The sequence below is a fragment of the Indicator indicator genome, chromosome 1 (assembly GCF_027791375.1).
Source record: "Indicator indicator isolate 239-I01 chromosome 1, UM_Iind_1.1, whole genome shotgun sequence".
NCBI lineage: Eukaryota > Metazoa > Chordata > Aves > Piciformes > Indicatoridae > Indicator > Indicator indicator.
The window spans coordinates 87893404-87920280 of NC_072010.1; the positions used below are offsets into that span (position 1 = coordinate 87893404).

Below are 26877 nucleotides of genomic sequence, written 5' to 3' on the forward strand. Positions count from 1 at the left end.
TGTCTGTAGCAAAACCAAAGATCAATCTTGTTCCAGATTTCAGACTTCCTGTTTGTTGCTGAGTAGGTTAATTGCGTGTAGTGTTAATTCTAATCATATGCATATTGAAAGTGCTGTGAGTGTATGAGTAAACATAGTGGAGCTTAAGAAGTGCTTACCTAGCAAGGCACTACTAGCTTGAGACAGGTAGAACAGAGGCTATGCTAAGAAGATGTGGGTGGATTTTTTTTCATAATTCTCTGATGGACAGATACATTGAGTGAAAAAAACAACCTGTCGTCACAGATTTGTTGTCTTGCAAGTAAAACATGTGGCAGTAGAAGACTTGACACTTACTGATATCCTTTTGTTTTAGTAATGGAAAGTTAGGAGTAATGATTGGTTTTATCACAAGATGCTCCACCTACTTCTTGTTCACTTTGCACCATTAGTAAAAACATGAAGAAGATGATGGAAAAGTGTGATGGTTTGAAACTGTCTTTTTAATTTTTCCTTGCAAAGTTCAAAACAGAGAAAGTGAAAGAGTGTAAATAAGTCACTATTGGGTGTAAGAAATCAAAATACTGATTGTTCTAAACACTTCCATTGGATAGATAGAAATGTTTAAGAACTATTACCCAAAACAAAGTAGGCACTCTGCACATTCTGCGTTCTGCAGTGGGGGCAGTTGCTGGGCTGTCTGGCTGCTGTTTCTTCTTCTCTTCTGGCTGAAGATAACACACACTGACCTTGGCAGCTAAGTTAACAACTTTCTGCTTAACTAACTCTGCTTTCTGTTCAAGGAGGGTCTGGGGGGAAGCTCCTGGAAGAGAGAGGCCCCTTTGGAAAGGGTCCCCTTTGGGGGGAAGCAAAGGGAGCTTGGTTGTGCTTTTCTGTTGATTGTATATATTTGTAAATGTTGTGAATTTTGTATATTTGTACATATTCATTGCATTTCATCGTAGATTTTAGACTCTGCTTGTAAATACAGCTTTCATTTGCTTCCAGACTGGGCTAGCCTGGTTATTGTCAGGGGCGGGGGGGGGGATTTCAGCTCATACTGACACAAAAAGAAAAACAGGCAAAGAAAATCATATGTTAAATGCATATTATGGAACTGTTGAAAATGAAGCAGTAGGATAGAGGTAAGGAAAGGCCTGAATATGGTACAGCATATGTGCATTATTTTACAGTCTGTAATACCATGAGGAAAGACTGTTCAGAAAGAATTAATGGGGGACTTTCTTATTTTGCCCAAATGTGGCTGGGCATTTGCTGGAATGGCCTGCAGCTGAGGCAAGCTGCATCTGTAGGAGAGCAACAACTACAGGGGAAACAGCTTTATTAGAACTACTGGTAATAGCTCAATAGGGTTGGTTTTCATGTTCACACACCCTGCTGGAAGTTAGAGCACTGTCTTCTGCTGGCCTGGGTCCTGCTCTCTTCCCTCCTCCAGAGGAGTTCAAGAATAGATTATCTGCAAATTGTGGAGAAGCTCCAGTTTGTCCGTGGTGTCCAGAGTGTGATGCTGAGCCTTGTCACCCCTGAGGGAAGTGAAACCTGTGGGTGTGTAGAAAGGAGCTGTTAAAATAGATGTTCACTCTCTTTTCTCTCATGCTCTTGCTAGATACCCTCAAGTGTGCATAAAGCTACAGCTTTGATCTAAGGCTGACAGACACCAGTGGGGAATGAGCAGTGCAACTTCTCTGTGGCACTTGTGAAATTCTGATCTGGCACAGCAGTAGCACCAGCACCTGACTGCAGCATGCTGCTTGGACTCAAAGCTAAATGAAGCTCACATGGTCCTGTTTTTCTGGGAGACTTCCAGCTGTTGGGAAACACAAGCTAATGCAATTATCTTGTAGCTCCTTGTGATGGTTTGAAATTGTCTTTTTAATTTTTTCTTGCAAAGTTCAAAACAGAGAAAGTGAAAGAGTGTAAATAAGTCACTATTGGGTGTAAGAAATCAAAATACTGATTGTTCTAAACACTTCCATTGGATAGATAGAAATGTTTAAGAACTATTACCCAAAACAAAGTGGGCACTCTGCACATTCTGCGTTCGGCAGTGGGGGCAGTTGCTGGGCTGTCTGGCTGCTGTTTCTTCTTCTCTTCTGGCTGAAGATAACACGTACTGACCTTGGCAGCTAAGTTAACAACTTTCTGCTTTAACTAACTCTGCTTTCTGTTCAAGGAGGGTCTGGGGGGAAGCTCCTGGGAGAGGGAGGCCCCTTTGGAAAGGGTCCCCTTTGGGGGGAAGCAAAGGGAGATTGGTTGTGCTTTTCTGTTGATTGTATATATTTGTAAATATTGTGAATTTTGTATATTTGTACATATTCATTGCATTTCATCATAGATTGTAGACTCTGCTTGTAAATACAGCTTTCATTTGCTTCCAGACTGGGCTAGCCTGGTTATTGTCGGGGGGGGGGGGGGGATTTCAGCTCACACTGACACACTCCTGCAAGCAAAACTTTTTCCTTCATTTTTCCTTCCAGCTGCTGATTAAGCACCGTGCTCCTGATGCAAGCATGCTACCTAGCCATGGGTGTAATGAAGCTGCATGAAGCCCTGACCTCCAGCTTTGACAACTACTTGCTCCTAAACTGTAATCTGCCTTTGCTGTTGCTCCAAGACTAAGCAGCATAAAGGTTCATGCACTCCTTCCAGCAAAACTCATGCCATCAACAGTTGTTTTTATTGCTCAAGTGGCTGTGTTGCTCAGCTGTGAAAGACTGTCACTGTGTTCTCAGTCAACACTTATTTGCAAGTGCTAGTTCACTCTGACCTGTCTGCTCCTGAATGATTAGCTTTTTGGAGCTGGAGATCCCTCTTCACTGCACCAAGCTTCCTGTGCTGTCAGCCTGGGAAAGCATGTGGAAAGAGAGATAGTGACTGTGCCTTCTGTATTTCACTTCTCACACAGCTAAGTTGTACAATAGATGTTCGGAACTGGATGAAACATGTTCTACCTCCAGTACTGACAGGGTGTTAGCACTGTCCAGGCATGACCCCAGCTTTCCCCCCAAAAAAAAGCTAATAATCTAGGTCCTGTCTGAACACATCCCAGGACAGAAAAGCAGCAATAGGAGTTCTAAACCTGCTGTTGTAGAAAGTTGTTGTGCGAGCATGAAGGTAACTGAATAGCAGAGTTAGGTAGAAATATCTGATCATCTTTAGATACAGGAGGAGCCTTTTAAATTAATTATCACAGAATGGCAGGGGTTAGAAAGATCTCTGAAGATAAAGTCCAGCTCCACCTCCAGAGCAGGATCACCTAAAGCAGATCACATAGGAACATGTCCAGGTGGGCCTTGAAAGTCTCCAGAGAAGGAGACTCCACCACCACTCTGGGCAGCCTATTCCAGTGCTGTGCTACCTTCAAAGTAGAGAAGTCTTTCCCATGTTTAGATGGAACTTCTTGCATTCAAGTTTTGCCCATTGCCTCTTGACCTGTCACTGGGAACCACTGAGAAGAGTCTGTCCCGATCTTCCTGATGCCCACCCCTAAGATATTTGTAAGCATTAATAAGACCCCCCTTCAGCCTTCTCTTCTCCAAGCTAAACAGCCACAGCTCTCTCAGCCTTTCCTCATGACAGGTGTTCCAGTCACCTCATCTTAGTGGCCCTTAGTCTGCTGAACTCTTTCCACCAGTTCTTTGTCCTTGAGCTGGGGTGCTCAGACTGCCTCTCTTTCCTTGCAGTCTGCTCTGTGGTTTCTCTCCCACCATAACGAGATATTGCTTCTAACTGGAACACGAGGCCACTCTCTCTTCTGTTTAAGCAGATGTCCCCACTTGCCCTGTCCATTCCTGTTGTTCCCCTGCAGTCCCCCCTGCTTTGTGGCAGTGGTAAATCAGACCACAAAGTTGACTTGTTCTTGTTTGGTGAGCAGCCACATAAACTTGAGCCAATGTGGTTTGGCAGTTAAGTGGAACAACCATTTCTCGTGTTTAGAGCAAGGTCAGAGATGCAAAGATCACATTTAGGTCACTGCAGTGTGATACACCATAGTCTCACATGTAGGATCTGTGGGTGATGTAGCTCAGCACTAAATGGTAGAGGAAGCAAGAAATAATGTTCTGAGTCATGAGAATCAGAACCTTTCAGCGTCCTAATCACTTGGGATTTAATTTGGAGCAATGCACCCAGGCGCCTGAAAGAATCTAAGGTCGTTGTAGAAACTAAGACGGGAAACTGCCTGAGAAATGGTAAGAGAGGATTCCCTACAGGATGTAATTCAACCCAGCCCAGTCACCTTATCTTTGGACTTAGGCATAATTTGTTGTTGTTGTTATTTTATTTGTGTGGTTTTGGTTGGGGTTTTGGTTTTTTTTTTTTTTGTGGTTGGGTTTTTTGGCCTTTCTTTTGCTAAAGGTGATGGGCAGGAAACAATGTTTGTATTTCTTTTATTAGCTTTCGGGGCAGGGGGGGTTGAGTGTTTGGATTACAGTCTGGTACAGCATACTTACTGCATGGTTGAAGAGTGGAAAGGTTGTATATGGGCTATTTGTCAGGGGATAGGATTGATGGGTGTTTTTTATTTTTGGAAGCCAAAACTCCCAGTCTGATGCTAGAGTTGGAGCCAGACAGCATGGTAATACTGTGGTGAGAGCACCACTGTTGTGCCCCAGGCAGTTGATCCACACAACTGAGCTGTTAGACCTAATTGTTCTCCATTCACCTCCAACACCGCCCTGGAACCGGTTTTAAGTGTCCTTCAGTATTAGATTGTTTCCTCCTGAAGGAATCTTCTCCTCAATATAAATCACCTGGTGATCCTGATGATTATATTAAAAACTGAGAAGTATCTCAGCAAAGATAATATCATCCTGAACGACCTGCCTGATGTGTCATCCTGCCCAGCCACTGCCTAGGGGGTGTGGTTGACAGTGGATGGCAAAGGCAGGTGGAGGCTGCTCTGCAATGACCCCTTCAGACACACAGGAAAACCCCCACTGGAAGTCCACACATGAATGTGAGTGAGGTGGAGCTAAGATGAATGAAAGCCCTGGGCTATGCCATCTTACTTGGGGGGGAACACCACCAGGGACATCTCAGGCTGGAGGCAGCAGCCCAGGAACATCTCCCCCCACCGCCGCCACCACCAAAGAAGGACCATAGGGTGGTAATTATCAATCCTGCTCTCTATTTCCCCATTCTCTCTTTCTCTCTCCCTTTTCTTTTCTTTCTTTCTCTGTTTTGTTTGCTCCATTCTCTCTCTCTTTAATAAATAGTCTCATCTTGATATATGACCTCATTTGTGTCTTAATTTCACTGATGGGAATGTCCAGTTGAACCGCGTCTCCTTCCCAACTTCAGGATGGAGACACCTCTTCAGCTTGGATGACTTCTGTGTTTTGAGACCCTGTCTTACTTGAAGTTATAGAGTACCACGAAGAACTCCCTGATAACCTGTTTAATTTGTGTCATTTTTTGCTTGCTACCTTACTTTTTGTAGCCATTCTGCAAGAGCCCTGGCAAAGGGCTTTATGTGTATGTCATATCTCTAACAGAACATCTTAGCCTCTCTTCTCTCCCAGTTACTGATATACCAAATGATGGGTTTGTCTCCCTCCCAGCTGTTTCAGAGCACGCTGCTGAGTAGCTCATAGAATTATAGAATCATAGCTGCTCAATTGTTATTTATGGCTCAGCTCAATAGTTTTGGAAATGCTGTTTTCATGCTGCTGCTGTGCAGTCTCTTTTTGAGGGCTTTTGTCAGGGCCCAGGCTCTATCTGCTCCTTCCTCTCCATCTTCTGGTCAAAGCAAGCAACAGCACTCACCTTGAAAATGTTCTTTTGGATTTTTTTGTTAGTGGTTTGGTTTTTTGGCTTTGTTTTTTAATAATGGGCTATATCACATTCAAATGAAAATATTTTACTTTCAGGGATGCTTATTGTTGCTTTCTAGTTCAGGAATAACAAATGCTCTGTTTAAAATTTAACCCAAACTTACCACATCAGTACTAGACGGCATTTGCTGAAGCTGTTGCTATTGTAAAGGATCAAAGAAATACTCTGCCTGCATCAGAAATGCTTTTGGGGCCAGATCATTAGAGAATATTGCAATCTGAACAAACGTGTTGTAGGTCTGCAAGGGACAGACCATCCCCACTAGCTCTTCTTCCAACCTAAAACTCATAACTGTGGACTACGTGAGCTGTCAGTACCCCTGAACGGTCACAAGACAGCCTTTGGATGCTATGCCCACAAAAAGTTCATCATGATAAGAAAGGCAATCTCAAACGGAGGAGGCAATAAGACTACATTTTTAGATTATTATTATAAATAAAGCAAAAGTATGTTGTAAAATCTTAGCCATTCAACACTAGGTTCTTGCATAAACTGGTACCTTGCTTGGAAAATTGTAGCAGGAATTATATTCTTTCTGTTGTTTTGGGGATTTTATTGTTTGTTTGTTTTTCCCTGCCATTGCAGTTGTACCACAGATGTGAACTGTATGAAGGCACGAGCTCTACTGATAAACCTGGTTAAGGCTGTTGAGTATAGAAGTGTCCTTCCTTGCACAGCTTTTTCTGATATTCTGAATGGCTCTGTAACAAAATCACTTGATCTGAGGCACAGCAAGACTGAGAAGGAAATACATGACCTTGTCCTCTTTCTTTAGCAATTCCTTTATTTCAAGATTTATCTGCTGCTACTATGGTCCTGGTCATGACCATAGAAACCAGCATTAAGGAAATAAAACTCGATATCAAATCATCTCTTAGTTGAGATGATGGTTGTCCATCACACCTGTGCTGAGTCAGTGTCTTCACCTGTTAGTGTTATTGGCACTACTTCTGCTTTTTCAGCCCAGATTTGAGGGATTTCAAACTGATTAGGCACCCCTCAACACACAGAATTTCCTCCTCTTCTGCACATTCACAGCACTGTTTCTTGTACAACTGACCAAAGCCAACTCTGAGACAATGGATGGAGCAGTTCTGTCTTCTGTTCTTTGCCTCTCAGGGGCTGAAGTGCAAAAACAGACTCTGCAGCAGAGGTCAGAAAGGGTACAAATGGAAAAGATTCATCAAATTTGAGGTGAATATCAAAAAGAACTTCTGTTCTGTGAAGCCAATGGAAACTATCCTTCAGCTGAAAGCGTTTTCTGCCACATGAACAATGATGCTTCTCTCCTCCTTTACTAGAGAACTTTCCCAGTAATTTTCCCAGTAATGAGTTGTTTGGGGTGGTTTACTTTTTAATTGTGGGTTTTTAATTTGTTGTTGGGTTTTGTTGTTGTTGGTTGGTTGGTTCTGTTGGTTTGTTTTGTTGTTGGAGATTGTTGTTTTGGGGGAGTTTTGGGAGTTGTCTTAGAATGTCCAACCTTTAAGAGGTTTCTGTCTTTAAACTCCTTCTGGAGGAAGGAGACACTTTAATTATTGGAGAAAAGCGACACTTATAAATTGTGGGGGGTTTAAAATAGATTAATTTGTATTAAGGAAAGTGGAGTTTCTTTGCCTTTTATACAAGTAATTGTGCCTTTAAAACTGTCCATCCTACTAACTATAGTTCTTAAACCACCTTCCACATGGAAAGAATATAGGTTGTATTTTAGAGGAAAGCACAAATTCACAGACAGTAGGACTCTTAATGTCAAAATAAATAAAAAAATAAGTCAGGTATACATGCTCTGTCCTCTCTGGCATGTTTCCTGGTGACAATATTTGGTCTCATTTCCTCTTCTTAGAAACGAAGCTTAAAGCCCAGCAGGCTTTGGCTCACAAGACCCAAACCAACTGTCCCAAATGCACAAGAAGCCCTCACTTCTCTCCCAGCTCCTCTGGGAGGTATCTGAAATGAATAATGATTGACCTGTCACACAGTGCTGCAATAGACAAGATAAGACCAGACAAGACAACTGGTGTCACTACTTCCCTCCAGCTCCATGCTCTTGACCATTCTATGGGATTTAGGTCAGTGTCAGTAATTATAGATCCCTCTTTCATACTCTAAAGGAATGATTGTCAGAGTTTCTAATGTGGACTAAATTATCTCTGTCATTGTTTCCTAACATCTGAACTACATAACCTGCAACTGAGAAGAGACATCTGCTGCCACAGACATGAGCCATAGGTAATTGTAGTCTGAATGCCTAATGTTTAGCAGTAAAACAGGGAATAGAAAGTTGTTCTTCAGGACAGATACAAAGCAGCCTTAAGTGCTGGTAATTTAACAACCCTGTTCACAGTAACCACCCTCCTTCAGCTTCTGTATGACCTGTCCACAGAAAATCATAGAATCATAAAATGGTAGGCATTGGAAGGGACCCCTAGAGATCATTGAGTCCAACTCCTACACTGCAGTTTAGTTCAGGGGAAAAAGAAAGCAAAATGAACAAACAAAAAACCACCAAATGAACAAACCCCAAACAAACAACAAAACATCTTCCACTGAAATGTACAGTTCAGATCTTCAGGTTTTAGATGGGGGTCTACTGGGTGCTCTTTTTTATCCAGCCCTTTTCTAACAAAGTATTCAGAAGGTCCTGTACCATTTGAATTTGTTTCTGTTGCCTATGCAGATACTATCACATTTTACAAGGGAGACTTAATTAGTGGCTAGGGTATTAGCCTGTGAACTAGGCACCTCTGTCCACATCATCATAACTGCAGATGTACTGTGTAATGGGCCAGCTGGTTTCTCTGCCACTTTCCCTCCTGTCTCTGACCAGCCATCCTGGGGTAATGTGCTGGAAAACTTGTGCCTGGTAAGGGTAACTCCAAGCAGGCAAATCTGCTGCCAGGGACACTGAGACACTGTCTTAAGACAGTGTCTTGAGACAGTGACTTAAGATCACTTTCTCCTCTGTTTTGCACATCACACTTTGGCATAGAAATAAGGAAATCTGCCCACTGGAGTGATTATGAGCATCACCTCTGGGCAGCGTCAGTGTTCTGTTACTGGGTTCACCGCAGATTTCAACTACATTAGGTTGCTACATTACCACCACAAAAACAAACCAAAACAAAAAACATAAGTTTGCATCACTGCAGGTGACAGGAGAGAAGCCTGCTCCATAGGTTTCAACCTGGATTGGAGACATATAGCCTAACTCTTCCCACTAACTGCTTTCACTGGTCATAAACTTGAGAAAAAGCCTATGGCCCTGTGTAGTCTGGAGAAGACTGAGAGGGAATCTTATTAATCTTTATAAATATCTGAAGGGTGGATGTCAAGAAAGAGCCAGTCTCTTTTCAGTGGTGCTCTGTAATAGGATGAGGGGCAATGGGCACAAACCAGAACACAGGAAGTTCCATCTCAATATGAGGAGAAACTTCTTCACCATAAGGGTGCCAGGACACTGGACCAGGCTGCCCAGACAGGTTGTAGAGTCTCCTTCTCTAGAGACTTTCAAGACCCATCTGGATTTGTTCCTGTGTGTGGCCTGTCCTAGGTAATCCTGCATTGGCAGGTGACTTGGACTATATGCCCAGAAGTCCTTTTCAACTCCTACCATTCTATGATTCTATGAAATTTGTCCTATTTCAAAAGATTTGAAAATATTTCTGAGAACTGTGTAGGTTTCTGGCTGTCCTTTTTGTAGGGGAAATTCCCTCCTTATAGCTTCATAACTGGGCTCAATACCAGGAAAGTATGATATAACCTGTGTTATCTTCTAATTGTCTTTCCAGGCCCTAAATCTATTCATTGGAGCAGCCTTCCAGTACCTGAATGGGGCTACAGGCAAACTAGAGGGACTATATATATATTTATAAGGCTGTGTGGTGGCTGGGCAATGGTTTTTAACTGCAGCAGGGCAGATTTAGATGAGACAATAGGAAGAAGTTCTTTACTATGAGGGTAGTGAGACACTGAAGCAGGTTGCCCAGAGAAGCTGTGAACCTTCATCACTGGAATTAAGGCCAGGCTGGATGAGGTTTTGAGCAACCTGGACTAGTGGGAGGTACCCCCGCCCATAGCAGGGGGTTAGAACTAGATGATCTTTAAGGTCCCTTCCACTTCAAACAATCCAGACTTACAGGGCTTTAAGTAGAGGTCTGTAGCTGCAGAGGAAAAATGGGTTTGTCTCTCAAAGCCTCGGCAACGTTCCCCAGGGCTCTCAGGCTTGTCTGGCTGTAAGGTCTAACCTCAGACTAGTTCTTGGGAAACTGATAGAGGGAGCAGAGATGGAGCGTGCTAAGAACACTGTTGGTTTTGAGCCATTTCGTGGCTAAACTGGGCTTCACCATGCAGACCCCCCAGCAGCTTGGCGATGCTGTTGAGCTGGCACACAAGATGAGCAGGAACAAAACCGAAACACCCCATCCCACGGAGAAACTACTTCCCTCCGAAGGTCAGAAGACACCACCTACCGGAAGCAGACCGGCCCGGGCCGCCCGAGGGCAGCCGGGGGCGCAGCGCCGGGCCCCGCCCCGATCCCGCCGTCTTCCTTCCGGGGCAGGGCAGGGCTGCGCTGCGCTGTGCCGTGCCGCTGCCTCTGCGGATGTTGCCGCCGCGGGGCTGGGGCCGCGGCGGCGGCGGCGTGGCGGCACGGTGCGTGCCGTCCCTGTCCGCCCTGTCCGAGGTGCTGCGGCTGGAGCAGAACCGGCGCACCGGCATCGTGTTTCCGCTACAGAAGCTGGCGCGCTGCCTGGCTCCCGGCGTGGACACGGCGCGGTTCAGCCTCTTCCAGCCCGGCCTGGCCGCCCTGCAGCGCGCCGAGGGGCTCTTCAGGTCCGACCGCGGTCACGCCATCGACTACGTGAGCTCTGCAGTCCGCATGGACCATGTCCCACCGCCAGACCTGCCTGAGGTCAGGGTCAGCCCCGCTGCTCCGACACCTTGAGTGGGGGAAGGTGGACAAACGTAGCAATGCTCTCTCTGCCTCTCCTGCCCCAGGTGTGCTTTATCGGCCGAAGCAATGTGGGGAAATCGTCCTTAATCCGGGCCTTGTTTTCACTCTCCCCAGAAGTGGAGGTCAGAGTGTCAAAAACTCCCGTAAGTGATGATTTTAACAACCCTTCTTGGTCAGAAGCTCATGCCAATCCAGAGGAAAGGGCTGAGAAAGACAGGAGAGAACAAGCTCGTTAGTAACTTGAGGCAGCAGCAGACTATGCCAGCCATGGTGGCCACCAGTACAAGGCTGGCACAGGCCTTGTTCTAGCAAAGGAGAAGGTAGAAAGAGTCCAGTTTAGTTCTTTAGCTAAGCCTGGTGCATGTGTCAGACAGGAGAGTTGTAGGAGCTGAGCAGACATGATGTAAAGCCCCTTGGGAAGAACCAAGCACAGACAACCATGAAGGCATTTTTAGTCTATTTTAAGCATAGAGCTACATAGCATTGCCACAAGAGAAGGAGACTAGATAGCTTAAAGCAAGAGTAGCAGCTTTGGAGTCATCTGGAGGCTGGGGTGAGGCAAGGTGTGGTACAGAGATGGCACCTTCTAGTCCACTGCTTAAAGTGACTTTTTAACTGCCTTTCTTCTTTTGCCTTACTTCAGGGCCACACCAAGAAGATGAATTTCTTCAAAGTAGGGAAGTACTTTACCCTGGTGGATATGCCAGGATATGGTTACCACGCCCCGAAGGACTTTGTGGAGATGGTGGAAGCCTATCTGCAGGAACGACACAAGTAAGGGCTTCAACTGTACCTTCTCAAAGCAATAAAAGCCAAATATCTATATACAGTGTCATGTAAGTAGGTGAAAAGATGTAGGAGAGGTAGCTACTTCCAGTGGTAGTATTGATTACCCCTGTAGTAATTTCCCTGGGAACCTCTATGGTGTCACTCATTCATGTTTGAAGAGATCACAATGGCAGAAAAGCTGGAGGTGCTGCTCCATGCTGCTCCTCAGCTCCACGCATGGCTTTTCTTGGCTCTTCCTATCCCCAGATCCCACATTGCTCGTTCTTGTTTGCAAATTTGAAAGTAGCAGAGCAAGCATGAAATAATGATAGTGATTATTGTTGCTTGTATTTTTGGCAGCTTGAAGAGGACTTTTCTATTAGTTGATGGTGTAGTAGGACTCCAGAAAACAGATCATATTGGAGTAGAGATGCTGGAAGAGTTTGGAATTCCTTATGTGGTATGTAATGCCTTGTTCATGTTTTAGTTCTAAGTTACTGATATCCTACCTAAGTCATAACACACACATCCCCTTCTTGTTAATAAAATAGGCCTAAAATATGTTGGGGGGGTGATGGGATCTAAGGGGGTTTTGCTTGATTGATTAAATCAACACTGCTTTTTCAGTGCTCATGTTGAGTAGCCTGAAAAGGTCCACTCTTTATGCAGGTTATAGGAGTGTTTGGGGAAGTGTATTGTACCATTTTTTTGTCTAGATATGACCCAGAGCTTCCAGCCTGCCTTGTAAAAAAGTCCAGGGCTCTTAAAGTTGTCCCAGGCTAGTATAATCTTTTCCTTTTTCAATCCTCTCTTTCTGGATCCGTGCAGATGGTGTTAACAAAAATTGACCGAGCTTCCAGGGGAGTGTTGTTAAGGAATGTATTGGAGATTCAGGACTATGTCAAGGAGAAAACTCATGGATGTTTTCCTCAGTTATTCCTGGTCAGGTAAAGCCCTTCTCCATTGCTGCTGTTTCCTTTCAGGTGACGATTTCAGCCAAAAGAGGCCTGTCTCCTCTAGAGGTGGTGTGCTCCAGGGATGGAGGGTGGGTTGCCAGTGGGGAAATGCCCTTTTTGGTCTTCCCCCTTTTCTGCAAGTGAATGGAGTTCAGTTTTAAAGGCTGCTGCTCTTTGGCCTTTCTCTGAGGGAGGCAGCATGTCCCTATGCTGCATGCTAGTGGCCTTTGCCATTCTGGTTGGAGCTGTGTTACCAGTAGCAAGGTGGAATTGTTTATGTAGCGGAAATGCTCCATTTACTGAGGCACTACCACGCTGCAGGAGATTTACTGTGGCTGAGTTTGCTTCTATTGTCACAAGACATAGCAGCATCTGGCACTGAACCTTTCTTTCCACAGTTCTCTGGAGTTTTCAGGGGTTCACTTGCTGAGGTGCTTTGTAGCCCATGTTACTGGAAACCTATCTACGGTAGAATCCAGCTGAAAAAAAACTTGCTCCTTGATCTGCTCAGCTCTCCCAGAACAAAAGGTACCAAAACCAGAGATCTGGGGTTTTGTTGTAAATAACTCAAGGTATTATAATTTATTTTTGGATAAACTTGAGTAAATTGATATTGTAAGGCTAAGTTTTTTGTTTTATAAATTCATCATATCAGGAAGTTTGCATTATGAATGAATCCAGGTTGTTATAAAACTTCTTTAAAACCTGAATGATTGTGCTAAGTAGAACTAAGCAAAGAGAAACTTCTAAGAGAAGCTGTTTTAATAGAGCATTTTCTCTCCCTTCTGCTAAATTATTCAAAAAGCTACCACTGTATGCATAAGCTCTGCTATATTTAGGACACTAGACATCTGGTTAATAAAAAGCCATAATAAAACTATATCCCTAATGCCAAGCAGACTGGACTTGCCCAGTTGAATTAACACACAGAGGTTTAGTTTTCTCAGCTTATGTGGTGAGGGTCAAAAACTAGCACATGCACAACCTGCCTGCTCTAAGGTGATCTGGAGTGGAAATAGGCAAGATGTGGTCTGTGAAGGTGCGTTGAGGACTTTGTGTTTATTGTACTTTTGTAATTCCCCTGCCTTCAGCAGGTGTGGTGTGATAGAATGCCTTGCTTGCATACATTGAGCTGTCCTTCCAGGTGGATGAAAAAAGGACAAATCTTCAATGAGATCTGCTTATTGATACCTGTTGGCTTGAAATCGAGTGGAATGAATTACTGACACCTAGGGGAACTCTCTCCTTCTGTACTTTATCATCAGTACTGCTGCATCTACCTTCTGTTTTAAATCCAGCATGAAGTTTGCAGCTGCCCTTGGATGAGCTGTGTGAGACAGCACATTGTCCATTATCTCCATCCATTTTGCTGTGGGTGCTGAAGCACAGTGCCAATGTCTCATACTCTTCAGGGGCACTGAAGCAGACAGAACTGTGTCCTACAGCAACAAAGAGCACATGAAAGTGGCTCATTACAAGGCACGAAACTGGGGGGTGAAAGAGAAAATTACTGACATCAATAGGAGGAATTAGTACAGGAGAATTTAGACCAAAGCTATTAAATGGCTGTGTCAAACTTGCACTCAGTCTTGTCATGTCTTAGCATTAACAGATGTGCATACACAGTTGTCAGTTGCTCTCATTAAGAGTTGAAACCTCAAGAAGGGGCAGGCCTTTCATGAACCATTCTCTGAAGTATTTCTAGTGGTTTGTTTCATTATGGAATTTCTTGTAACTCTCAGACAAGAGGTGAGGTCTGTTCTCAGCATACAGGTAAGAAGTGGGGGGCATGGGGAATGCAGTAGGAAGATGTGGGACTCTAGTTTTTCCTCCTCTTAGCAGATGTAATTCTGTAACCTTTTACTTCTAAGAATCCTCAAGTGCTTCAGAGGAAACCAGCCCATAGAATGCTTGATTCTAGGGGGAAGTACAGTAGTATCTGGACAGATGGAACAAGTGCAGGTGAACACTTCAGAAATAACCTTTTATTTGTATCTTAAAACCAGGATCTTCCAAAAGTATCAGTCTTACCAAGGCCTCAGCCGTGACTGAAGAGCCTCTGAAAATAAGCCTGTAAACGTGAAAAACTGCACTTCTGTTTTCACTCTTTCTTCATAACAAAACCCCTTACAGTACTTTCAGGTCTTTTATTAACCATTATATATCTTAGGTATGTCTGGTAAACCTCTTTGTGTAAAAGTGTTTTGAAATGGCAGCAGATTGTGACTTGGACCCCAAAAGCTCTGTGTGTACAGTTGCCTTGAGGCATCCTTTGTTGAAGCCATGTGGAGCTAGGTCATACAGCTGTACCAGAAACAGCAGGTACAGTCTGACCCTGAAGAATGAGTTTTAGCTCTGGACACATCTCAGTTTCTGCTGTGTTGTTCAAAAGATCTTCATTTATTTCAATACTGGAATAACTTGCATTTTGCTCAGCTGTCTGCATGAGGGAATCACAGGATCACAGGATGGTTTGGGGTGGAAGGGACCTTAAAGATCATCTAGTTCCAACCCCTCTGCAGTGGGCAGGGACACCTCCTACTTGACCAGGTTGCTCAAGACCCCATCCAACGTCACCTTGAACACTTCGAAGCTTGAAGCCTCCACAGCTTCTCTGGGCAACCTGTTCCAGTGCCTCACCATCCTCATGGTGAAGAATTTCTTCCTCATGTCTAATCTAAATTGAGCTTCCTCCGGTTTGAAGCCATTACCCCTCATGCCTTTTGAAAAAGTCACGCCAGTTAGCTTGTTACAGAATCAGTGCCCCTGCCATAAGTAAGGCAGTAACCAAAATCAAGTCCTCTTCTTCACCCAAACATTCAAAACTTGAAGTGCCTTCATGGGAGCATGCTTTAGGTAAACAGGCATCTGACCCACTAGCAGACTTTCTTGCCAAGTTCTTAAGGAACATGCTGTGGTGCTGAACGAGGAACTGTATTTTCTCAGGCCAGGGACACAAAAGCTCTCCTTTTCTTTTTCTTCACTCACTGATCAGTGGTGTGCCTGGCCACATTCTGATGTAACAGAGATGATTACTGTTTTAAATCCTTTTGATGTCTTGTTTGCAGCAAGTAAGCCACACTGCAGGCATCCAGCATTACCTTGTAAATCTTTGCTTCTGTACCTGTGGTTTTATTCCATGCTGCACGACACAAGATGAAAGGAACAGAACTAAGAAAAGGCAAATTGATCTTGTATGAAATCCAAACTAAGGATAATTTAATAAATTGAGAGGCTGTCATGGGTGAATTACTAGAAGTCACTGTTGTGGGATAAACTAAAAGACTTTATTTTAAAAATTATTAAATCGTGATTAAATAATAATTAGACAGTGGTCACTACTTCTTACGACACTTTAATAAGAAAAAAAATGGATTTTTTTGTGTGAGAGAAGTATAGCAGACATCATATACCCCAAATTTAGCAACTTTTTACACGGTCTCCTGCATTGTTCTTGTATTCAAATTAGGAAACAAGAGGTTTGAGCAGGTGCACAACTACATCGGTGAAAGCTGGTTGGATAATTAGGCTCAGAGGGTAGTAGTTAGTGGGTCATACTCTACTGGTATGATGGTCACAAGTGGAATACTGTAAGGGTCTATCCTGGGATGCGTCCAGTTAGTGAGTGGTCTGGAGGAGAAGGTTCATTGCTGCCAATTGTGCATATGGCACCACACTGGGGGGAACAGCTCAAGGGTAGAGCCGCCATTTAGAGTGAGATGGTACAGCTGAAGGAAAGGACTGACAACAATGTTACAAAATTTAACAAGGGCAAGTGTAAGTCTTGCTCAAGGAAATAAGAGCCCCAAGCAACCACATGGGCCAGAGGCTGTTTGGGAAAAGAACACCTTTCTGACCTAATGACTGACCCTGTTTTAAGCAGGGGAACAAACCAGACACCTCAAGGTTCCTTTCAAACCACATTAGCATGATCAGACTATCTAATCATACACAGATTTGGGAAGCGTCACCAAATTTATCTTGAGTATTTCCTTTGTGCCACATCTTCACTATGGAAGAATAGTATGTAGCAGAATATGTAATTTTGTAAAATTACAAGAAGAAAAGGATGCTCATAGCATCTCTGCTTCCACAGGAACAGTATTTTAGAGACTCAAACATGCTTATCTTTGCCTCACGGGTAAAGCTGTTTGCTTTGCAGTTACACAGTGACTATTGATAGTGACTGATCCAAGGATAAACAATCCATACTCTGGATCATTTCATACTCTTCCTGAAATCCCTGAACTACCCTGTTCTGGGCCAAGGCAAGTTCCTGTACAACCCAACCCCAGGCTGTATGGGCTTGGTCAGGTTCTCCACCAGAGCTCCTTACACCAACGTGGGCTGGGAGGGCAGAGGGAGCAGCCGGAGCAGAGGACAGGGAACTACCCAGCCTTATCCTCATGTTTCTTTCAACGCAGCAAACCAATTCTAAAGCAAAGGGAGCACACCAGGAGGCGGTTACATAGCTGACAGTGGTTACTGTCGGCGGGGAACTGAAACAAAAGCCGAGGGCTAGACCTATAAGGGAGAATCAGACTTCACATTTTACTCCTGACGGAAACACGCTATAATAAAATCCTCCCGACAACAGCAGCAACTGCAGTCAGCCCTGAACTTTAGCGGCCACGATCACACGCATCGCCGGCCGCTCCCCGCCAGGCCGATGCTGCGGCAGCGCTTCGCCGGCCGAGCAGCCGGTTCCTCAGAAACCTGCGCGTTCCTGGCTTCGTTCCGCAAAGCGCAGAGGGACCGGGAACGCGGCATGGCAAGGCCGCAGCCGCTGCCGCTCGGCGTGGAATAGCTGGGCTGGGTCGGGCCAGGCCGGGCAGCGGAAGCAGACACAGGGCAGCCAGAAAGCAGAGGCACCGGCACAGGGCTGGACCACCCCGCCCTAAGCCCCGCCCCCAGCCTACCACGGCCCGGCGGCCTCCGCGGCACCGAGGAAGAGGAAGGTCTGCTGCAGCGTCCGGAAGCAGCCGTGGGCTTGGGTGGCCATGGCTGATGAAGAAGAAGACGTGCCGGTGAGTGGCGGGGGTAGAGGTGTCAGGATCCTTCGGCCCGTATCCCAACTGCGGCCGGGCAGCCCTCGTTTGCCGCGGAGGAGCTGCCAGTGGCGCAGGCCTGGCCCCGAGCCGCGGTTGGGAAGGGGGACGGGGGACGGGGAATGGGGGGCGAGGGAAGGGTCCCACTTCGGCAGGGCCGCTGACGGCGGTCACTCCTCCTTCTGTCCGTCTAGTTTGAAGAAGACGCGGAAGAAGCCGGCGGCGGCCTGGATGGCGGGCAAGGCAGGAGGAAGAGGCTGTTCTCCAAAGAACGTGAGTCGAGTGGGGCTGGAAAGTCCTGCCAAGCACTGATGGGACACTCGCTGCAGCGCTCACTGTAGCTTTATAAGGGTGATGTCCTTCCTCCAAACACAGCCAAAACTCCGAGGAGGCAGCTGTGGGATTCCAAAATTCAGTTTTCCTTAGTAAAACAGCAGCTTTCATCACGTGCCCTGGCTGAAAGAGCAGAAAGCTGTCTCGAGGGCTCCCCGAAATTACTGCTAATGCATCCTCTTAACCTAACTGTGCCTGAAGTCAGTCACATTGTCAGGCTAAGTACTCAGTGTCTGTTGTTAGGCAGGCTTTTATGTATGTACAGCACTAGGCTTTTGTAGGCTTCCATTTGCTGCTTATTTCCTGTTCAGGAATTGTCCTTGATAACAGACAAGGAATCTACTCTGTCCTAGTGAGACCCCATCTGGAATTTTGTCTCCAGTTCTGAGTTCCCCAGTTCAAGACAGGAAAATACTGGAGACTTCAACACAGGCCTATAAGGATGGTTAAGGGACTGGAATATCTGTCTTATGAGAAAAGGCTGAAAGACCTGGGGACGTTTACTCTGGAGAAGACTGAGAAGGAATCTAATGTTTACAAATATCTGAAGGGTGGGCATCAAGAAGAAGGGGCCAGTCCCTTTTCACTGGTGCCCAGTGATAGGATGAGGGGCAACAGACACAAACTAGTACGCAGTAAGTTCCATCTCAACATGAAGAACTTCTTTGCTGTGGGAGTACTGGACCACACTGCCCAGAGAGATTGTGGAGTCTCTGTCTCTGTAGACTTTCAAAACCCACCTGTGCAACCTGATTTTAATGATCCTGATTTAGCAGGGGAAGTTGGACTCAATCTCCAGAGTTCCCTTCCAACCCCTACCATTCTGTGATTCTAAGAGAGCTATCCTGGTGAGTGAATGTGTAGGCTGGTGAGCTTTAACAGGTGTGTGTTGCAGACAGCACTGAATGGATGAAATAGGCCTCACACCAAGTGTTTCTTTCTGCAGTAAGATGCATGATGTATGGATTTGGAGATGATCAGAACCCTTACACAGAATCAGTGGACATTCTTGAGGACCTGGTAATAGAGTTTATCACAGAAATGGTGAGTCAGTTCTGGACAGCAGTCAAAACATCCTCACTAAAACTTTTAAGTCTTCTCAGTAAGTCTCCTCTCATTGAAATATTGCATTATCCCAGGCCCAAAATTCTGATGTTAGTAGAAAAAGGTACTTTGTTCTTCTAAGATTTAAGGCAAAAATTCATGTTTATGTCTCCATGTGGATATAGGACACTGTATGAAGTTCTCAAGTGGCAGTTAGTTTGGAATTCTAGGGAAGGAAATACACATCTGGCTTTGGAGTTCACTGTAGCATCACTGTATGTGCAGCTGACAAAAGACAAAGCTCAGCTCTGAAAAGTCTATCGAATTTTCTCCTGGTATGTTTAAGGAAAATGTCTTTGGGTGGCAATGTAGCTCTGCACTATGAAAGAAATGTAAGCTTCTGAGGCCTGAAGCCATCTCTCTTCAGATGTTTGAATACTATTTGAAAGTTTAGGATTTTTTTTTTTTTTAAGTTATTCCTACTGTTTGTGGATCCCCTTTCTTCTGGAAGGTTGGTCTTGCCTTCCCTCATCAAAATGCCTTATACTGTCCTGTGATACGATACAGTTGCCTCACGCTGGCTTCAAATTCTGCCTGATGCTGTTCATCCTCAAGCACTCTGCAGGCTGGGTGCCTTACATGCAATATGGGTTTAGTTTTGATGCCATACTGTTAAGTATATATAGTGGTATGTGCTGGGGGTGACCAGGCAGCTGGGGACAGCAGTGACAGTTAAGTCCATGGTTTACTGGGAATTCTGTTATGTCTAGGATGATGGTGCCCAGATCTTGCAACTGTTTGCTTTTTAATTATAAAATGACAGGAAACAAAGTGGAATTAAGCTACTTTTTTAAAAAGGGGGTGAATGAACCCATCTACCTTTCCTCTCTCCCTCTAACAGACACACAAGGCCATGTCAATTGGGCGGCAGGGTCGTGTTCAGGTTGAGGACATCGTCTTTCTAATACGCAAGGACCCCCGGAAGTTTGCCAGAGTTAAAGACCTCCTAACTATGAATGAAGAACTGAAACGAGCCAGGAAGGCGTTTGATGAAGCAAACTATGGTTCCTGATCATGTGCACAACCTGCCCTGGGGCATTATTCAGGCACCTGCTGCCCGACAGGAACATCATATGTTTTGTTTGGAGGGGTTGTTCAAGACAGAGGTCACTGCTGGGATGTTTGCCTTTACTCCCAGCCTTTTCTAAGGGAGAAGTATGCCAGCAGCTGAATATTATCCAACTGTATGTGGTATACTGAAGTGAGTTTTATACTACTTTACGAAATAAGAGCTCTAAGGATTCTTGTAATCGCAAGAATTCTGTTTCAGAAGGACGGTGATGAATCAGCTGTTTAGAGACCTAGTAATTACCATTCAGTATTCCTGTCAAAAGAAACCTAGAAAATGGCTCTTAGTTAACTGGAGAAAGTCTTCAAGCCAGAACTCCTATAGAAATTCTGTTTTTTGCTCTCTGTAGGTTCTTTGCTCTCTATAGTTTCTTTGCATAAAATGTTTTAAGTTTGTGCCCACTCCTTGTAATTAAACTTATATTGATCAATGCCACAAGGTGTTCAATACAGGAGTTTTGGCACTTAACTGGCTAGGAATGTTACTTGTATTCTAACGAGCACAGCTCTTTTGTTTTCTACCATTATGAAGCCTAAGAAAGTGAAGCTGATCTGTTTCAGCTTTACCTGCACTAACAGAAATTCTACAATAAAGCAGATTCCTGTTCCTCATCCTGAGACATTTTTTTTCCTCTACTGTTTCTTAGAGAACCTGATTGTGTGACTTAGTTACAAGCAAGAGCCTATCAGAAAGCATTAACCCAAATGCTTGTAACATTAGTTCATTACTGTAGGTTGGAGTAGCTGTTCATTACAGTGCCAAGCAGGCAGAAGTTGCAATTGTATTAAAAAGATTTCAGGACAGTAAGAAGTGTGTTCACCAGTCAGGAGTTTACTGCTGCAGTCCACAGCTGTGCTTTCCCCTATTTCTGGAACTGCTCAGAGGTAGTAGGTTCAGTTAACTCCTCATTCCAGGGCAAGGAGAACAAATGCTGAACAGTGGTAACAGTGCAAGTCAAGGCTGTCCCCTCTACAAGTAGTAAAGAAGGAAGAGTCTAAGACTGCTTCTTTGGAAAAGTGGCAGCAAGTCTTCTCTCCAAAGCAGTAGCAAGTGATCAGCTGCAGCCTTCTGCCATGGGTGGTAACTATTTGCACTGTGGATTGGACAGCAGGACTTAACATGTGGTTAAAACTTAACAGCAGAGAAGGGACACAGTGAAAGTCACTCAAATACATTACTCTTCCTGGACAAGGCTGAAGACTGTTTATTTGGCAGTTTGGAACACCTTTCCATTAAAAAAAAAAAGTGCCTTTTTAAAAAACATATTAAAATAGGTGCTAGTTTCTTGGCAGAATTCAGGATGCAAGTTACCAAGACACCATTAGAGCTCTGAAGGTTTTATGTAAAAAAAAAAAAAACAACACCCCCCCACCCCCAAAAAAAAACCCCAAACAGATTAGAATGACTTGACCCTTTTCTTCCTCTCAAGTCCAGAGTCAGACACCCATAGCTGCAAAAATAGAATCAATATCCATGTTCTCAGTAGCTTCTTTCCACCCAGGGCCAGGGGTTCCTTCCAGCAGCAGCTGCTTAAAGGTCCCTGCTGTACTGAGTCTGACACAGCCTGTACCAGCACTGGAATGTCCTTCCTGACTTGGAGACCCACTGTGGTAGGCTGGCAGGATGAGCGATGGACTGTTCCCACAGACCCCAGGAAGCTCAGAAGGTTTTTGCCAAGCAGTCTTCCGAGTTCTCCTGAAGCGCATGGATGATTTCATCCTCCTTCGACAGAACTGTGCCTGGAGGTACTGCTTTGGCCAGCGTGCATTTTGTGACCCGTAGAGGAGGCATTTACAGACAGAAGTTTTGACACAGCACAGTTTCTTCTTCAAGCTTAAGGAGAGCAAGGTGCATAAAACATACTTTAGCAGCTGATAAAGTTACTCCATTTGGGATTTGAAGAGATTTGGGTTCTAGCCTTGCCTTCACCATTTTCCTTGTCTTACTAGGGAGCTACAACCTCGTACCAGGGCATTCTGAAGAACAGCCCTTGCATCACATAACCATTAAACATGCTCATGCTTTAAAGGATATTTCATCCTCCTGCTTAAGTATCTGCACATTTGTTAGCCTTTTAAATCCTTTCAAAAGTGACTGCAACTAAAGAGAAGGTTCACATCAGAACATCCAGTAACCTGAACTAGTGATCCCATTCAAAAACACCTCTATGCTCCTCTCCAGTGTAGCAAAATAGATAATACCAAAATATCAAGTGTCAGCTGCAGAAACCCCACACCCATGCACAAATTACCTGCATCCTTGAGCCTCCACATGGTGCAGCCGGTTGCTTTTCAACAACTTGCTACGCAGAAAATAAGCTGCTGATTTGAATTTGTTGCCTTTACACCAGAGAATTGCTTTTCTGAGTGCTTCTGACAGCTCCCTAAAGGATGTAGCTGTTTGGATCATTTGTACAAGAGATCCAGCATGCTGAGATTTTGCTGTAACGGAGGAAAGTGATGCTGACTTTGCTTTAAGAGATGATGATGCCATGCTGATACCCTGAAACAAAGAATAACAGAAACAGTCTTAAAAACATGACATGCCTGATCCTCCCTGATGGAGAGGAGCAGAGCATTGAAGTTTTTGTGAGAACTGTTCCTTATTTCTTAAGGAGATAGTGGAAGAGTGATTTTGTTTTGTGGAATACAAAAAGAAGAGGCAGGTAATTAGAATTTGTATTCCTGTCTACTGCTGACTTGCTTGATTACACTTGATTTGCCAATAAAAATTCCAATTGCTAAGCAGAGGTTACTGATTTTCAGTGCAAAGCTTCCACACTAACTTGGATTGTTAGACAAGCAAAAATAAGGCAAGGGAAGGGCACGTTCTCAATCAGGGCTACCACGATTGAATTAAAAAATAAAACAGATAAAATGATACCATACAAACCTCTTGTGCTGGAGGTCTAGATGGTCTAAGTAACCTCTTCACATCACACCCTCGGGGTTTCCCTACAAAGAGAGAGTTCCCATTGCAAAGGAAAGACCGTTCTAAGTCTTTGCACAGAGACAGCACAATGCTTTGCCCTGCTGAGCTCTCAGATCTCCTGCTGGCTCTCTCAGCAGGTTCACACCTGTACTCAACATTTCTAGGCAAACTCAGGGGGACTACATTCATCTCACATGGCAGCTGGCAAGGGATGGGGAAGATGCACAGATTTACAGATGGCTAGAAAGGAAAACTTACTGATTAGAAGCCTCACACAAACACCTGGATGCCTGCAGTCACTCGCCATAGCTCTGACTATAGGGGAAGACTTGGCACAGCCCACAACCAACAAGCACAAGATACTTGCATCCTGTACTTAGACCGTTTTCTACTCTTATATGGGCTGCACACAATGCTCCTGGCTTTCCTCACTATCTTTGGGTCCCATCTATGCAGAAATAGGGAAATACAAGTAACATATTTACAAGACTGCATTCATCACCTGCTTCTCTCCAGGCTGTATCATGTTTTTAAAACAAAACAGAACAAAACAAAATAAAAACAACCTGAAACCCTTACAATACTGACATTATCCACAGGTTTATAAAGTTAAGGGTACATGCAGCATTCTCCTCTTCCAAAGACAAGAGAGGGGAGTTTGTACTAGAACTACACTCTGTGAGCAGTAGAACTGCTTGGCTCTGTTGCACAGAAGTTGCAGTCAGCTGCCAGTATCACTATGGCACATGGCCTTACCTCTGTTAGCTCTGGTCACCAAAACTGGCTCTCCGATGTCCGTGGGGCATGGGATGCCATGTTTTTTCACAGCCCTCATGCAGGTTGCAAAATTTCTCTTTTTCTCAATCTCTGATGCTGCCTCTGGCACTGCTGGGAAGAGCTTCTTCAGCCAACTGGTAGGTTTTCTTGTTGTAAGCATTCTAGTCTGTTGCTGCTTCAACTCAGAAGACACATGAACTCCAAGGAAGTTACTGATATCAGAAGGGAAGGTAAACCCTTTGATATAAGGCATCTGTTGGGTCTCAGAAACCAGCAGAAGTGATGTTGACAACAAGCCATACAACGACATAAGGTTCTGCAATGCACACCTGTACTGAATCCTGAAGAGAGAAGACAGAAAGGTGTGGAGTCTCCTCTAGCAAAACCTTGTGCTCACTCAACAAGTACTTTCAGCTCAGGCAGAAAAGCTGATGGAAGAGATCCAAAGCTGCCTTTTCCCTTATCTTTTTGCACTCCATCACCATGCTTCCCTTAGTATTGGTCTGAGCTTTAAGGAACTATTTAAGATCAGAATGTAGAGTTGACTTGACTAGAAAATCCCCAATCAAGAGCCCTCTGCTTCCCTAGAGCTTTTCTGAGTGCTACACCTGGGACTTAGCAGGTTCTCAGGTCACATCCAAATCATTTGGCATGAGGTCTTTCCCCAAAAGCAACTGTACCAATCCAAGACAATGGTGCTATCACCAATGCTGGACAATTGCCTGCTCTGTGTTTGCTGGGGAGTCCCCATTTCTTGTGCCAAAGAACACTTTACTGAGTTGTTTTACACAACATTGTTACTCTTTCAGCTATAGACAGCAGTTACTTTCTCATACTGAGACCAGAAAGCCACTTTTCCTGGAAAACTCAGCAGTGTTATAACTTTATCCCAACCTTTCCATTTTGGCATGAGGCAGGACGTAGTGATTGTGACAAAGAGTACCAGGTGTTAGTGTTAGTAACAGGCTGGCATTAAAACTGTGATTTTATTAGTGCCACAGAAAGTCTGTAATGAACCAAGAACAAATCTTTCCGTAATGGCAGTAAGAAGTCTCTCTCCACTTACACAACTCTTCAGGTGCTAGAATCAAATCCAAAAGGATGGAAGGACACTCCTAACACTCCCTCCTCCTGTCAGCTGAATAAAGCACACTCAGCAGCAAGGCCTAATTACAAGTCCTTCTCCCTGACAGGCACATCAAACAGACAACAAACAAGACAGACTGTTGAATACACAAACCATAGCCGGCTCAACAACCCTGAAGCCACAGTGTTCAAAAGTATGTATTCTTCTGAGCAAAGATGATTAACAGACAAGCTGAAGATTACACCAGTTAAGGATAAAAAATAAACAGCATGTAATGAGACTTGCTGAACACACCAACTAGGGGCAATTCACAAGGCAATATCCTAGATAATTTGGAAGATGAGTATCCAAACTGGGTTTCCTAAGGCTGGAGTAGTAGCCAGCCAACAGCCTGAGGTTCCTACATAATAACTTGAAAATAAGATGTTTGGCTATCAAAGAAACTTCAAGTTGTACATATGAATTGCACAGCTGCATTCATCAGCAATACAGGGCCTACAGCAGACCTACTTTTGATCTCATGACGCAAGAATACTTTCGTGGTCAAAAGAGGATACAGAAAAGCTTTACAGCAACAGTCCAGTAGACGCAGTATGAGCTTACAACCTCCCAGTACCTTCAAAGCCACTGTTTCCAGCATGGGCTGGCTTGGAATCAAGCACTCTCTATGGGCTTGGGTTGTATTTTTCCTGTGTTGACATGAGGGTGAAAAAATGGTTATGATCTATCACTCCCCTCCCAACTCTGCAGACTGAGTTAATGGATAATATACCGTACAGGATCATGACACTTACTTGGGAACCAGTTCTGATAGAGTTTCAATACAACCCACCAAGTTCATTTTCCATAGGCGCTTCAAGCATTGTTCTACCTAGAAGAAAAGAAAATTCTTTTGACTGATACTTGGAGAGACGGGAGTGCCTAAGAACTGTCATGCTGTTAAGTGACACCTTCCCCTTATCAGATTAAGATCATAAACTGCAGATTTGCTCGATAGAATGTTCTGATAGGTTCCTGTATCTGCACAATGATGAAAAAGAATCCTTTATCACACTTCTCTGAACATGGAATTTCAGTGAAGGGCTGGAGTAGGCCATTGTGAATTGCTGCTGCATCGTCTCCCCTGCTGTATATGGTGGCCTGTGAAAATGTATAAACAAATCCAAAAAGATAAGAATGAGTCCTGTCCTATTTCAAAACAGTTATTTGAAGATACTGACAATCCCTTTAATGCAAAACTGATCTAGAGTTCACTTTTCATCTTAAAACAGAAAGTGCCTAGATGTATTCTTCCCTCACGCCATTATTAACCGAAAATGAATTATTGACAATTAAGTCCTTGTATTGCCCATATAAAGGTGTGTAATTGTACCCACTTACAAGAATACGAGATCTAATACTGGTCGCACACGGCCGGAAAGCAAAAATTCCACTGTCTACACAGAACCACTGCTGTAGACTATGAAGAGGATTAAGGACGACAAAAATGGACCTGCTCCAAAATACTTATTATGTGATGCTCCGTCCCGCGCAGCTGGGGCTGCTCCTCACCTGCTGCATGGCCAGGTAGGACCGGTGCCGGCGCAGTTTGTTGTGGTAGACGTAGAGCACGGCCCGCAGAACACGTCCCTCAGCGGCCAGCTGCGTCCCCGACAGCCGCTTGCGGGCGAGGTAGCACCGCCGCCTCAACGCCAGCAACGACCTCACTGCGGGCGGGAGCCAGGCATCGCCTCAGTGCCCGCCGCCGCCACCTCGACGACGCCTGAGAGCCCCGGCCGGGACACGCGTTCCCCAACCGTCCCGCCTCCCGCGGGCGTCCCGCAAAGGGCCCGCCCCCCATCCCTCCGTGGGCCCATTCCCCAGCCCGGATCGGCGGCGGGGACCTGCAGGGTGTTGGGTCGGCAAAGCCACCGTCGCACTGCTCGCTGGCCACGGCACGTCCAGCCGGTTCCACGCCGCCGCGGGCGCCGCCATCTTGACCGGTGTGGGGCGGCTCTGCGCAGGGCAGGAGGCAGGCT

The 26877-nt window shown here is 44.9% G+C and overlaps 3 protein-coding genes across 3 annotated transcripts; 2 read left to right on the forward strand and 1 right to left on the reverse strand.

Moving 5' to 3' along the window:
* Positions 1–3108: 3108 nt before the first annotated feature.
* On the forward strand, positions 3109–13436 carry GTPBP8 (GTP binding protein 8 (putative)). The gene is made up of 7 exons (XM_054386684.1): positions 3109–3114; positions 10286–10744; positions 10831–10929; positions 11430–11560; positions 11915–12014; positions 12383–12501; positions 12909–13436. Exons 1-7 carry the CDS (start codon positions 3109–3111, stop codon positions 12991–12993), a joined length of 999 nt encoding a protein of 332 aa, XP_054242659.1. The 3' UTR covers positions 12994–13436.
* A 4027-nt stretch (positions 13437–17463) lies between these two features.
* Positions 17464–20545, forward strand: TAF13 (TATA-box binding protein associated factor 13). Its single transcript, XM_054386089.1, has 4 exons — positions 17464–17537; positions 17753–17831; positions 18838–18935; positions 19837–20545. Exons 1-4 carry the CDS (start codon positions 17511–17513, stop codon positions 20005–20007), a joined length of 375 nt encoding a protein of 124 aa, XP_054242064.1. The 5' UTR covers positions 17464–17510; the 3' UTR covers positions 20008–20545.
* Positions 20546–21493: 948 nt separating this feature from the next.
* NEPRO (nucleolus and neural progenitor protein) lies at positions 21494–26833 on the reverse strand. The gene is made up of 9 exons (XM_054386804.1): positions 26743–26833; positions 26411–26565; positions 25654–25730; positions 25417–25548; positions 25013–25090; positions 23752–24113; positions 22957–23018; positions 22316–22566; positions 21494–21897 (listed from the first exon to the last, which is right to left on the reverse strand). Exons 1-9 carry the CDS (start codon positions 26831–26833, stop codon positions 21501–21503), a joined length of 1605 nt encoding a protein of 534 aa, XP_054242779.1. The 3' UTR covers positions 21494–21500.
* Between the last annotated feature and the right edge of the window lie 44 nt (positions 26834–26877).

Bases quoted from the DNA above. Each gene is read 5' to 3' on its own strand.
- TAF13 (XM_054386089.1), top strand. From the start codon at position 17,511: ATGGCTGATGAAGAAGAAGACGTGCCG. The intron at 17,538-17,752 runs GTGAGTGGCGGG...CTGTCCGTCTAG, and splicing joins ATGAAGAAGAAGACGTGCCG to TTTGAAGAAGACGCGGAAGA. The intron at 17,832-18,837 runs GTGAGTCGAGTG...TTCTTTCTGCAG, and splicing joins GAGGCTGTTCTCCAAAGAAC to TAAGATGCATGATGTATGGA.
- GTPBP8 (XM_054386684.1), top strand. The intron at 12,015-12,382 runs GTATGTAATGCC...GGATCCGTGCAG, and splicing joins AGTTTGGAATTCCTTATGTG to ATGGTGTTAACAAAAATTGA. The intron at 12,502-12,908 runs GTAAAGCCCTTC...TTCTTTCCACAG, and splicing joins CCTCAGTTATTCCTGGTCAG to TTCTCTGGAGTTTTCAGGGG.
- NEPRO (XM_054386804.1), bottom strand. From the start codon at position 26,833: ATGGCGGCGCCCGCGGCGGCGTGGAACCGGCTGGACGTGCCGTGGCCA. The intron at 23,019-23,751 runs GTAAGGCCATGT...CTCTCTTTGTAG, and splicing joins GGTGACCAGAGCTAACAGAG to GGAAACCCCGAGGGTGTGAT. The intron at 22,567-22,956 runs GTTTGTATGGTA...TCTTTGTTTCAG, and splicing joins CTAGACCTCCAGCACAAGAG to GGTATCAGCATGGCATCATC.